At 36.9% G+C, this 13256-nt stretch overlaps 1 protein-coding gene across 3 annotated transcripts in view; it reads left to right on the top strand.

Moving 5' to 3' along the window:
- FNBP1L (formin binding protein 1 like) overlaps positions 1–13256 on the top strand; it is a 112337-nt gene that overhangs the window by 65211 nt on the left and 33870 nt on the right. For all 3 annotated transcript variants that reach the window (XM_020971984.1, XM_078155012.1, XM_020971983.2), the window contains exons 3-6: positions 5561–5614; positions 7458–7605; positions 8004–8066; positions 10830–10934. In XM_020971984.1, coding sequence (XP_020827643.1) covers positions 5561–5614; positions 7458–7605; positions 8004–8066; positions 10830–10934 — 370 coding nt within the window. The remainder of the gene's footprint in view (positions 1–5560; positions 5615–7457; positions 7606–8003; positions 8067–10829; positions 10935–13256) is intronic.

The raw sequence follows: 13256 nt of genomic DNA, 5'->3' as shown, positions 1-13256 counted from the left end.
CTCCAAGGCTGGAGCTCTATCCACTGTGCCACCTAGGTGCCCCTGACATTAATTGTTTTAAAGCATTATTAACACATTTATTTTTTTAAAAATATTTTATTTTTAATTTATGGAATAAAACAAGTTTTTCCATGGCATAGTATAACAACAACAACAACAACAACAATAATAATAATAATAATAAAAGATTATTGCACATGAACATGGAAATCTACTATGCACAACTTGCTATTCTTTTCAAATATATAATAAAATTATCATGTAAATTTCTTTTTTTCCCCCTTTTTTATGCTTCCCTCCCCATTCCCACCCTAGAGGTGACTACCATTAGATACAAGTTGGGGTGTGTGTGTGTGTGTGTGTGTGTGTGTGTGTATGTAAAATTATTCCATACATACTTCTATTTATCAGTTCTTTCTCTAGATACAGATCGTGTCTTCCTTCATATGTCCTTTATAGTTATTTGGGCATTTATAACAGAGAAAATAATTTATGCAGTCAAAGTGGTTCTTAAAACAATATTGCTATTACTGTATTCTCTTGGTTCAGCTCATTTTGCTCTTTATTATTTCATACAAATCTTCCCATGTTTTTTGTAAAATCATTGAGCTCATCATTTCTCATAGCACAGCAGTATTCCATCACAATCATATACCACAACTGGTTCAGCATTCCCCAAATTGATGGACATCCCTGCAATTTCCAGTTTTTTGCCACCACAAAGAGAGCTGCTATAAATGTTTTTAGAACGTTAGATTCTTTTCCTTTTCCCCTAATTATCTTTGGAAATAGACCAAGTAGTAATATTGCTGGGTCAAAGGGTATAGGTAGTTTAATAACTCTTTGGATATAATTCCAGATTGTTCTCCAAAATGGTTGGATCAGTTCACAATTCCAGTTGTGATTAGTGTCACATGGATTAGTGTCCCATCTTTTCCACATCCTCTCCAGCATTTGTCACTTTCACCTTCTATTATTTTAGCCAATCTGGTGAGTGTAAAATGATACCTCAAGGTTGTTTTTAATATGCATTCCTCTGATCAATAATGATTTAGGGCATTTTTTCATAGAACTATAAATTGTTCTGATTTCTTCATTGATAAACTGCCTACTCATATCCTTCAACCTTATTAAAGATAATTTCTTTAAATGCATAAAATTGGTGTTATTGTTCGTCTGTACTTCTTAAAGAGGACCAATGATGTCATGAGGGTGATGTCTTGACTTGCAAGTGAATTGGATTTAAGTGAGGCAGGGCTGTGCAAAGTCACCAGCCTCACTCTCTCCTCCAGGGTCATCAGAGTCCAGTGGCAAGACAAAAGCCATGATGACTGGTGATGGCCCAGGATGCAGTAGGTGACTTTGGCCTTTCTAAAACTAAGGTCTTTCCTTATATGGTCTGATGCTGAGTGAAGTGAGCAGAACCAAGAGGACTTTGTACACAATAACAGCCACGGTATACGATGACTAATATTGTTAAACTGAACCTCTCTCAGCATTACAAGGGTCTAAGACATTTCCAGAGGCCTCGGGGTGGAAAATGCTGTCCACATCCAAAGAAAGAACTGTGGAAGTCAAATTGCTATCACTTATTTTTACCTTCTGTTGAGTTTTGTTTCATCTTTCTGATGGTTCCTCCTGTCAGTTTTAATTTTTACTTACAACTTCACTAATGTGAAAATATGTTTAATGGGAATGTAAATGTAAAGCCTATATCAGATTGTGCGCCGTCTTGGAGAGAGTGGGGGGGAGGAAGGGGGAGAAAAATTTTCAACTCAAAAGCATATGGAAGTGATTGTTGAGAAATCAAAATAAATTAATAAAATTTAAAAAAAATAAACTAAGGTCTTTCCCAGGTCTCAGTTTGTCTGAGGCAACCAAATATATAAAATAAAATACAGGGGGTTTCAAAGGAAAACAGGGAAAATAAAGGTGTCAGTTTTCCCCATTCAAGTTCATGAACCCCCTGAAATCCATGGACCCCAGGTTAAGAGTCCCTATTTTTTTTTTATATAAATTTATTTATTTTTAGTTTTCAACATTCCCTTCCACAAGTTTTTGAGTCCCAAATTTTCACCCCGTCTCCCCCCTTCCCCCACCCCAAGATGTCATGCATTCTGAATATCCCTTCCCTCACTTCTATCTCTCTCCCCTTCTCTTATCCCCTTCCCCTTCTGTTTTCCCATAGGGCAGGATAGACTTCTGTACCCCATTTCCTATATTTATTTCCCAGTAGCATGTGAAAACATTTTTTTTAAACATATGTTTTTAAAACTTTAGGTTTCAAATCTTCTCCTTCCTCCCTCCCCACCCACCCTCATTGAAAAGGCAAGCAACTCAATATAGGTTGTACATGTGCAGTTATGCAAAATACATCCATAGTAGACATGTTGTGAAAAACTAACTCTATTTCCCTTAATCCTATCCTGCCCTCCCCTTTATTCTATTCTTTCTTTTGACCCTGTCTCTCCTCAGAAGTATTTACTTCTGATTAGCCCCCTTTCCCAATTGCCCTCCTCTCTATCATCCCCCTGCTCTCTTGTCCCCTTTCCCCCTATTTTCCTGTAGGGTAAGACAGATTTCCATACCCAATTGAATGTGTATGTTATTCCCTCCTTAAGCCAAATCCTATGAGAATAAGATTCACTCATTCCCTCTCACCTTCCCCTGTTTCCCCTTCCACTGTAAGACTTTTCTGGTTTTTTTGTGAGATAATTTACCCCATTCTACCTCTCCCTTTCTTCTTCTCCAGTATAATCCTCTCTCATCCCTTAATTTTATTCTCCAGATATGACCCTTAATCTTCAGCTCACCCTGTGCCCTCTATCTATCTATCTACATATATACATACATATAATTTTTTTTCCAACTACCCTGATACTGACAAAGGTCTCATGAGTTATAAATATCATCTTTCCATGCAGGAATGTAAACAGTTCAATCTTAATAAGTCTCTTATGATTTCTCTTTCCTGTTTACCTCTTCATGTTCCACTTGAGTCCTGTATTTGAAAGTCAAATTTTCTATTCAGCTCTGGTCTTTTCATCAGAATGCTTGAAAGTCCTCTATTTCACTGAATGACCATTTTTTCCCCTGAAGGATTATACTCAGTTTTGCTGGGTAGGTGATTCTTGGTTGTAATCCTATCTCCTTTGCCCTCTGGAATATTATATTCCATGCCCTGCGTCCTTTAATGTAGAAGCTGCTAAATCTTGTGTTATCCTGATTGTGTTTCCCAGTACTTGAACTGTTTCCTTCTGGCAGCTTGTAATATTTTCTCCTTGACCTGGGAACTCTGGAATTTGGCTACAATATTCCTAGGAGTTTTCCTTTGGGGATCTCTTTCAGGAGGAGATCTGTGGATTCTTTCAATTTCTATTTTGCCCTCTGGTTCTACTATATCAGGGCAGTTTTCCTTGATAATTTCTTGAAAGATGATGTCTAGGCTCTTTTTTTGATCATGGCTTTCAGATAGTCCAATAATTTTTAAATTCTCTCTCCTGGATCTATTTTCCAGGTCAGTTGTTTTTCCAATGAGATATTTCACATTGTTTTCTAATTTTTCATTCTTTTGGATTTGTTTTACAGTGTCTTGATTTCTCATAAAGTCACTAGCTTCCAATTGCTCTATTCTAATTTTTAAGTATTTTCTTCAGTAATCTTTTGGACTTCCTTTTCCATTTGGTCAATTTTTCTTTTTAGGGCATTTTTCTCCTCATTGGCTTTTTGGACCTCTTTTGCCATTTGGGTTAGGCTATTTTTTAAGGTGTTATTTTCTTCAGTATTTTTTTGGGTCTCCTTTAGCATCACTCTCAGTTTTTCCTCTACTTCTCTAACTTGCTTCTCAAAATCGTTTTTGAGCTCTTCCATGGCCTGGGACCAATTCATATTTTTCTTGGAGGCTTTGGATGTAGGGGCTTTGACTTTGTTGTCTTCTTTTTCACCAAAGTAAGATAATATAGTCTGACTCTTTTTGAGCTGCTTGCTCATGATGCCAGCTAATTACTTGAGTTTTAAACTCTTTGTTGAGGTACGAATCTGTTTCCAATGTGGAGAATGTACCGTCCTAAGCTTCAGGGGTTTGTACAGCAGTTTTCAGAGATTCTTGTAGGGACCTGTAAATTTTCAGTTCTTCCAAGGTGGTATGATAAGGGGCAAGGTGTTTACTCCTTTCCTGGCCTGCGACTACAAGTACTCCTTTCTGTCCTGTAACTGTGATTGAGGGGCTCCTCTCCACAACCACTACAAGCTCCACCACGCCAGCGCTCCTCCTCACCCCAGCACCGCTGCCCAGAACTGTGGCCCAGATCCAAACGCGGGCAAAGCAAGAGATTCCTGCCTCAGCACTGGCAAAGAGATCCCTGCAATCCCTCTCTGATCAGCCACTGGATTCCCCCTCAGTCTGTGGGCTGGAAGCTCAGGAAGCAGCTTCCCCCCCATAGGGCCACACTCTTGGGGAATGGAGCTGAAACCCCGCCTTCCTTTCTCAGGCACCAACAGAAACAGACTTTTCCCACTGACCTTCTAATTTGTCTTTGGCATTGGTGGATTGAGGAGTATGGAAACCTTCACACCTGCCCGAGATTCAGTCCTCTGAGGCCTGCTCCAGGTTTGCTGCAGCCTGGTGCCCGTGCTGCAGCCTGTGCACCCACACCGCGCTGTGCTCCCAGCCCGGCAGGATACACCTTTCTGATCAATCATCCAGGTTGTCTTGGGCTGGAAATTTGTTTCACTATGCCTTTTTGTGGGTTCTTCTGCTTCAGAATTTGTTTAGAGCCATTTTTTATGAGTATTTGGAGGGGTTTGGAGGAGAGCTCAAGCAGGTCACTGCTTTCACTCCTCCATATTGGCTCTGCCTCCAACACATTTATTTTTTTGAAAAGTGAAATGAGAGTGACATGGTCTTGGTGTGGCGAATGGCAGGAAAGAGTCAAAGGTGCTTGATGCAGTTAAGAGATGAGCGGGTTTATTATTTACTGCAATAATAAACTGAAGCTCCAGTATGAAGGCTAAATTCTGGAAGTCCTTGAAGCCCATGAAGGTTTTAATAATTAGATTGGCAAGTTGTTGAAACTAAAATGCTTTAGTTTAAAAAGGGAAAGGTTTAAGGGGTAGTAGAATAGTGTTCAAGTGCTTTTCATCTGTATTCTTGAGAAAACATCAGCTCACCTGTCTGTAAATATTTGAGCTTTGGTTTGTATGAAAAATTACTGATTTGCCAAAGGTGGTATTATTTCTTTGAAATACATGGACTTTTAAAATTGCCCAGATTTTTTTGTCCTTCATTTCCATGCCTATATCCCAACATGACCAAGAATTAAAAAAAAATTTTTTTTAATGCCATTCAGAAGTGAGTAGTATGTGCCATGAGAGGAGTGCTTTAGAGTAGAGATATAGGAATGGCTTGCTATTTGCGTTGTTTCACTAAGAATTATTTTCAAATTATCTTCCTGCTTTTTTAACCATATAATAATATATTTGAGAATTGGAAACTTTTATAGTATTTTTATTCAATTGATAACATTTGTATAATTTCCTTTATATCTTTCCCTCCATTTAGGAATCTGGTTAAGAAATACTGCCCTAAGCGTTCATCCAAAGATGAAGAGCCTAGGTAAAGGATGCACTCTTTTTATATCTATTTATAGAACATCTGTTTACCTACCTAAAAACGTGATATCATTGTGCAATTATATAACTAACTAACAAAAGTATTTATTAATAAGCTGCTTTTTAAAGATTGCTAGTTCTTTTAGTCATGATGATGTAGAACCTTTGATATTATCAGTCAGCTAGTTAATCTGGAATCAGTTGTAAAAAGATACTCAACTAGTATGAATAATACCTTGGAAGCTAGGCTAGATATAAAGGATATTACTTAATGATGTTTACTAAAGAATGAATAAGATTTTCTTAATTAAAGGAAGGATAAGCTATTTTTTAAAATAATTTGAAATGATTAGTCTTTTGCCTTTTGTTTATAGTAACTTTACATTATACTTTCCAACAGTGTTTCAAAATTAATGTATTTTTGTATTTTTACCAAGAACTTTCAATAAGATAATTTTGTGTTAAGAAATTCATATAATTATGTGAAAAGGAGCCTCTGGTTCCTTCTTATAAACATTATCTCTTTAAATGGGCTTGATGAACTGCTTTCTGAAATAGTCTGAGTGAAAATTGTCAAGTAAAATATAGACCATGTGTCTGTATTTGTTTACGTGTCACAATCTTCAGAGGAAATTTTGGCTAGATTGCAGCAGCACTTTTTTACACCTTATTTTGTAGTGGTTTCTGCTTTATTCTTTTTGGTGGAGAAAATATTCTGTTAACTAAATAGAAGAAAAGGAAAACAGCTTTTCAGAGTAATTATAATTTCCTGAACAGAATAAGAGAAACTAGAAGTCCAGTTTTGGCTTTTTGTCAAGGTTATTTTGCATACCAGATTTGGTGCTCACTATTTTCAGTGCAGCGTTCGAGGCACTTGGAGGAGATAGAATGGTGTTATGCACAAGTAACAGACATACAATAGACAAATACATATATAACTGTAATCCAAATGTATAAGTGAAATGTACATAATTCAGAAATCCCTTAAGGAGAAAGGAAAAAGACCGCAAAAGTTTTTCAAACACACACACACACACACACACACACACACATACATACACACACACATGTATGTATACACATGTGCATATATATATGTGTATGTATTAATATTAGAACTACCTGACTTTAGAGGTCAGGATTCTTAGGTTTGTTATGAATTTCTGAACTATCAGACCACCATATTGGCAATATTTCACAATTAATAAAAGGTAATCAAAATATAAAGAGTAGATCTATGTATTTTAATATGGTGACTCTCTGTTTCTCTCCTTCCCTCCACACACATTCTTTACCCTTATTTTTGCCCCCTTTGTCCCCCTTTTTAGTGCCAACCATAATGGCACCTTACTTCCCTTCAGGAGGTGGGCAGGCAAACAGGCAGCTGTGTCCAGAGCTGATACAAAAGTTGTCCTGTAAATCATCCATCGGGATGCACTTGAGTGGTATGATTGGCAGGTTCCACCCTGGCGCAAGCACATCATCTCTGCAACAAGTTCAGCTTCCAAGCCTAGGAACCCAAGTTCATTCCCAAGGTCAGGCCAGTAATTTGACATCTTAAGCAATTACCAGTATGCTGAAAGGGTCTGCAGGTAGTATTTTTCTTTCTTTTCCATGCCAAATATCATTTTACTTATAAATTAAGATTGCTTCAAAAGGTATGGAAATATGTGTCCATTTAAAGACCTAGTGTAGGAGCTTCCCATTTGAAGTTCATAAGAGTTTAACTGTAATTAAGTTGAAAATATTAACATTTGTCATCACCCCAAATTCTGTTTATACTTCACTAGAGACATCTTCAATGAATGTAGAAATCTACTTTATCCTTTTACATTTGTTTTTGACAGGTTTACTTCCTGTATAGCCTTTTTCAACATTCTTAATGAGTTAAATGACTATGCTGGACAACGAGAAGTAGTAGCAGAAGAAATGGGACACAGAGTATATGGTGAATTAATGAGATATTCTCATGATCTGAAAACAGAAAGAAAAATGGTAATTACCATATTTATATCCATATATAATATTCAAAATATTGTAATTGAGAAAAATCACTAGCTTACCTAATTTTAATATTTTTTTAGCATAGAATGATTTTCTCTTCTCCTAGAATTTTTAATGGTTTAATGATATCATTAAGAGAATTTTACTTGCCTAATTTATACCGTCCTTTTTAGTTTCAAGTAGTAATCCATTTTATGAGATTATGCCAATTGATAACTTCAAAATTATTTTCTGTAACAAGAGGTGTCACTTGAATAGCAATCTCTTTCCATGTCTTGATAGAATTCATTAATTAACAAAGCTTTTAAAAAGTTATATAAACATTATGTAGAAAAGTTTTATTTCATTTTTAAATGTAATTTCATTTTCTGTTCTCTTGCACTTTTTAGCATCTCCAAGAAGGACGAAAAGCTCAGCAATATCTTGACATGTGCTGGAAACAGATGGATAATGTGAGTTTTAATGTGCAAGTTATAGTCTTGTTAGACTCTTTTGGTCCTCACATGTATTTTGTATTCTGCATCTTTTTGAGTTTAATGTGTAAGTGTAATTGTTGAAAATATACATTAGATTTATTATGTAATAGCTTATAAAATAATAAGCAGAATATTTAGTTGTGGGGGTGGTTGTTTTGTTTTTACTGGAATTTTTCACCTTTTAAGGACTACAGCTTATATTACGTATGAATGCTCAAAATAATAATGTTTTGACCACCTTAAACTTTGGAGAGAGTTGTTGTTTCCCCTACAGTGACTACTAGAAAATCTAAAGATGAAAGTTGAAGAGGCAGATTAGTCAGCTAAGTCAGCTATTGATTTCAGAATAAAAAAGCCCCTGGGTTCAAGGTCTGCCTCTGATAGATATCGGTTGCATAACCCTCAATCACTTTACCTTTCAGTTCCTCAGACAATTCTCTGAGACAAACTGCAAAAAATGTAGTGATCTGTGTATTGCTAAGCCCTTTGTGGGGAGCCCCCTACCCTGAAATCACAGGTGTAATCTAATTTGGGGAGAAAAACTATTTTGTGCCACATATAAATGAGTCAAATTTAATATAATGTTAAATTATTCATTCTTAAAACACTTATTAAGTACCTGTGTGCCAAACACTGGGGTCAAAAAAACCGACATCGAAATAGGGGAACCAGAAGCCCCCATTCTGCTCCTGACCCATAGTCCCTTTTTCCTTGTCCCAAGTTTCTGTGAGCCTCAGTCCTCCTAGTTTCTTAGTTTGAAGTGGATATGGCTACTCACTCTACTTCCAGTAAAATGAAGGGCCAGGATCATCAGGCTTTATCAGCTGCCATGCCACTATTCTGTCTGGCCACTAGTGTGTATATGTTAAACAGTAAATTCTGTCTCTCTCTAATGTGACATGAGGTCACTAATGGAATACTTCAGCGATCTGTGCTTGCCCTGTTCTGTTTAATGTTTTCCTCGATGGCTTGGATAAAGGCATAGAAACACTCATCAAATTTACAGATGACACAAAGCAAGAAGAAATAACTAACACAATAGATGTCAGAGTCCAGATACAAAATGATCTTGACAGTCAAGAGCAAATGTAACAAGATAAAATTTAATAGCAATAAATGTGAAGTCTTGCTCTTGGATATAAAAAATCCAGTTAAAAAATACAAGATGAAGGGGTCTTAGATAGACAGTGATTGTTATGAAAAAGGTCTGGGGGTTTCAATCGATTACAGTGCTTATTCAGTTTGAGTCAGCATTGTGATGTAGCAGCCAAAAAAGCTGATGCAATCTTGGGCTTCATCAAAAGAAAAGTAGTATCCAAAACAAGAAAGATAATATTTCCACTGTTTTCCTTATACTTCTTTTGGAATGTTGTATTTCATTCTGGGCACCATAGTTTAAGAAGGGCCTTGATAATCTGGAGCATGTCCAGATAAAGGTAACTATGATGGTGAAGGTTCATGATTCCTTGCCATGAAAATTGGATGAAGGAATTGGGCATGAGCCTGGAGAAGAGATTCAGAGAGGAGAGGAGAACAATCTTCAAGAATCTGAAGGACTATCACATGGAAGAAGGATTGAATTTGCTCTGTTTGGCCACAGAGACAGAAGTTGCAGCAGGGGAAGTTGGCAAAGTGGCTAATATGTTCTTGAGTGAGGAAAACTTCCTGATACTTAGAGCTGATCAAAAATGAAACAGGTGCTTCAAGAAGTGGTGGATTCCTCCACATCTGAGGTATTAAAATGGAGGCTGTATGACCTAAATTAGCATAGATTCCTTTTTTCCATGGATTGGACTAGATGACTATTGAGGTCTCTTATTTCTCTGAGTCTATGATTCTGTGAATAGGTGTGTACCCTTAGAGAGCATCTATCCATTATTCTTCTATCCTGTGGGGCAGCTAGGTGGCATAGTGAGTAAAACACCGGCCCTGGATTCAGGAGGACCTAAGTTCAAATCCGGCCTCAGACACATAACACTTATTAGCTGTGTGACCCTTGGCAAGTCACTTAACCCCAAATGCCTTGCCAAAAAAAAAAATCTAGAACTGAATGTTCTGGTTTTATTGTTGAGAGAAGGGGAAATGTAGATCTATTTACTTAAAAACCCCATTTCAAGAAGGTTATTGACTGAAAAAAAATGTTCAAAAGTGCTCATAGCAGCATTAATTGTGGACAAAAATTTAAACAGCTGAAACAAAATATATGTCCAGTGACTGAGATATAACTATAATGGATATTATGTGATACAAGAATTCCCGGAAGAATTCATAGAAACGGGAGAAAGCTTATACACAACACAGAGACACTAAAGTAGAGTCAAAGGACAAAAGATAAAATGATGACAACAGTGTAAATAAAGTCCCTGTAGAGCGGGGGTTCTTAACTTGGTATTTCTGTAACTTGATGTCTTTTTTAAAAAAATAACTTACATTTCAACGTAATTGATTTTATAATCCTATGTATTGCATTTTGTGCTTTTCAAAGCATTATCCTGAGGAGTCCATAGGCTTTTACCAGATTGCCAAAAGGAGCCCATTGACACAAAAAGGTTACAAACCCCTGCTGTAATGGAAGCAAACATCCAGTAAGATACAAAGGTGGCCTTTATCTTCAGAAGCTGCCTTTTGCAGTGTCTAACATTTAAGACAAGTGCACTGATTTTAACATACAAAATAATTGCTTAATAAATGAGTTAATTTAATTTCATGTTCAATGTCATACTTTCACATTATCTGCAGAGTAAAAAGAAGTTTGAGAGGGAGTGCAGAGAGGCAGAAAAGGCTCAGCAGAGCTATGAAAGATTGGACAATGACACCAATGCAACTAAGGCAGATGTGGAAAAGGTAAGATGCCTAAAAATCAGAAACTGACTTTGAGGTTAGAAGAAGATCTTACATGCTTCTCTTAGTATTTGCAGTTTCCTTGGCTGGTGTTTTAAGTTTTCTTTTTTTTTACCCAGTAGATATTGCGTATTTGTTGTTATAAAGTCACCATAATTTGAGGAGTCAGTGATTGTATTATGTGTTGTGTGCATATGTGTAATTGTTGCTTTCAAAGAGCTTCTGTTTCAGGAAAAGTAGAGTAGAAAACATGCTTATAAATTAAAAGTGAATGAATGAATGAATGAATGAATGAATGAATGAAATGAATGAATGAATTTATCATTTTGTACCAGGCCTTGGCCTAAGTGCCTGGGATAAATAGAAAAAAAGAAACCCAAAACAATTCCTTTCTTCAAAGATAAGAACAAATTAGGTTCAGACCACATACCAAAATAAGTTTTTGTACCCTGACATAGATGGAAAAGATCATGTCATAGACAAATTAGAAGAACAAGGAAGAAATCACGTTTCAAATCTATAGAATGGGGAAGTGTTCAAGACCAAAAAAACAGAGAGGGTGAGAGAATAAAAAATGTATAATTTTGAGTATGTGAAATTTTAAAAGGCTTTGCACAAACAAATCCCGTGCAGCTAAGATTAGAAGGGAAACAGTTGCAGCATGTTTTTCTGATAAAGGCCTCATTGCCAAGATATATATGGAGCAGATTCAAATTTATGAGAATAAGATCCATTCACCAATTGATAAATGGTCAAAGGATACAAATAGGCAGTCCTCGAGGAAAGGCATCTAAGCCATCGTGTCATATGAAAAATGTTCCAAATCATTAATAGTTAGAAAAATGCAAATTCAGGCAAATCTGAGGTTCCTAAAGTGTGCATCGTTACTACTTCAAAGAGTTCCAAGAGAGGGGAAAAAGGTCTTATATGTACAAAAATATTTATAGCAGCTTTTATGGCTGTGGCAAAAAATCAGAAGCTAAGGGGATACATCAGTTGGTGAATGGCTGACCTAATTATGGTATATGAAGGTGATGGAATAATATTGTTAAAAGAAATTAAGAAAGGGATGCTTTCTGAGAAACCAGGGGAGATTTATGTGGACTGATAGAGAATGAAGTGAGTCAAAACTAGAAGAGCAACTTATACTATGATGTCAGCATTGTAAAAATCAGCGACTTTGAAAGACTTAAGCAATGTGATCAATGCTGTGATAAATCATGATTCAATAGGACTGATGATGAAGAAAGCTGACCGTCTCATTAAGAAGGAGTAATAGGACTAATTCTGTGAGTAGGTCTGTATCCTTAGAGAGCATTTGTGGGTGTGGCCGGTTTGACTATGCTTATTTGTTATAAGGGTTTTTTATTTTCTTTTTTTTCCTCATTGGGAAAGGAGAGACAGAAAAAAAATGCTTGGTAATTGGGGGGGGAGGGAGAAAAAGAAATAAGAAAAATCACCTTGGCAACTGATTGGAGGATGGATTTGAATGGGGAGAGCTTTGAGACAGGCAGAGCAGGTAGAAGGCTATAGTAGTAGTCCAGATGAGGAGTTATGAGGACTTGCACTATGGTTATAGCTGTATGAGTGGAGATGGGGAACCAGGTACAAGAGATGTTGTGGAAGCTGCAGTTACAGCATTTGGCGATGTCTTGGATACTTTGATTAAGTGTGAATGAGGAGTTGAAGGTGACAGCCTGGATGACTGAGAGGATGGAGTACCTTCAACAGTGATAAGAAGTTCAGGAGGACATGCTTGAGGAGAAAGATAATGAGTCCTCTTTTGGACATGTTCAGTTTGAGATACCTGCAGGATATCCGGTTTGATATATTCAGAGACAGTTGGAGAGGTATGACTGTAGCTCAGCAGAGAAACTAGAGCTTAATTTAAATTTAATTTAAACAGTATAAACTTAAATATTAAAAGTTAAATACAAAATAAGAAAAAAATGCTATATACACAGCAGAATGTAAGAGAGGCTTCAAAATATACCGCAGAGATGCATTATTAATGGATGTGATCTGGGTGAATAATCACCAAAGGAGGCAGAGGGGTAATTGAATAGATAGGAGGAGAAGTAGGGTAGTGTTCAGAAGGAGGTGATTGACACTGTTGAGGGCTGCAAAGAGATCAAGGAGGATCAGGATTGACGAAAGGCCATTTGATTTAGGAATTAAGAGATTATTGGGGGGCAGCTAGGTGGCGCAGTGGATAGAGCTCAGGCCCTGGAGTCAGGAGGACCTGAGTTCAAATCCTGCCTCAGACCAAACACTTGACACTTACTAGCTGTTTGACCTTGGGCAAGTCACTTAACCCCAATTGCC

The sequence above is a fragment of the Phascolarctos cinereus genome, unplaced genomic scaffold, assembly GCF_003287225.1.
Source record: "Phascolarctos cinereus isolate Bilbo 61053 unplaced genomic scaffold, phaCin_HiC Scaffold_5;HRSCAF=322, whole genome shotgun sequence".
In the NCBI taxonomy this organism is placed as follows: domain Eukaryota; kingdom Metazoa; phylum Chordata; class Mammalia; order Diprotodontia; family Phascolarctidae; genus Phascolarctos; species Phascolarctos cinereus.
Note: the sequence above shows the minus strand (reverse complement) of the source record. Positions and strands in the feature narration are given on the sequence as shown.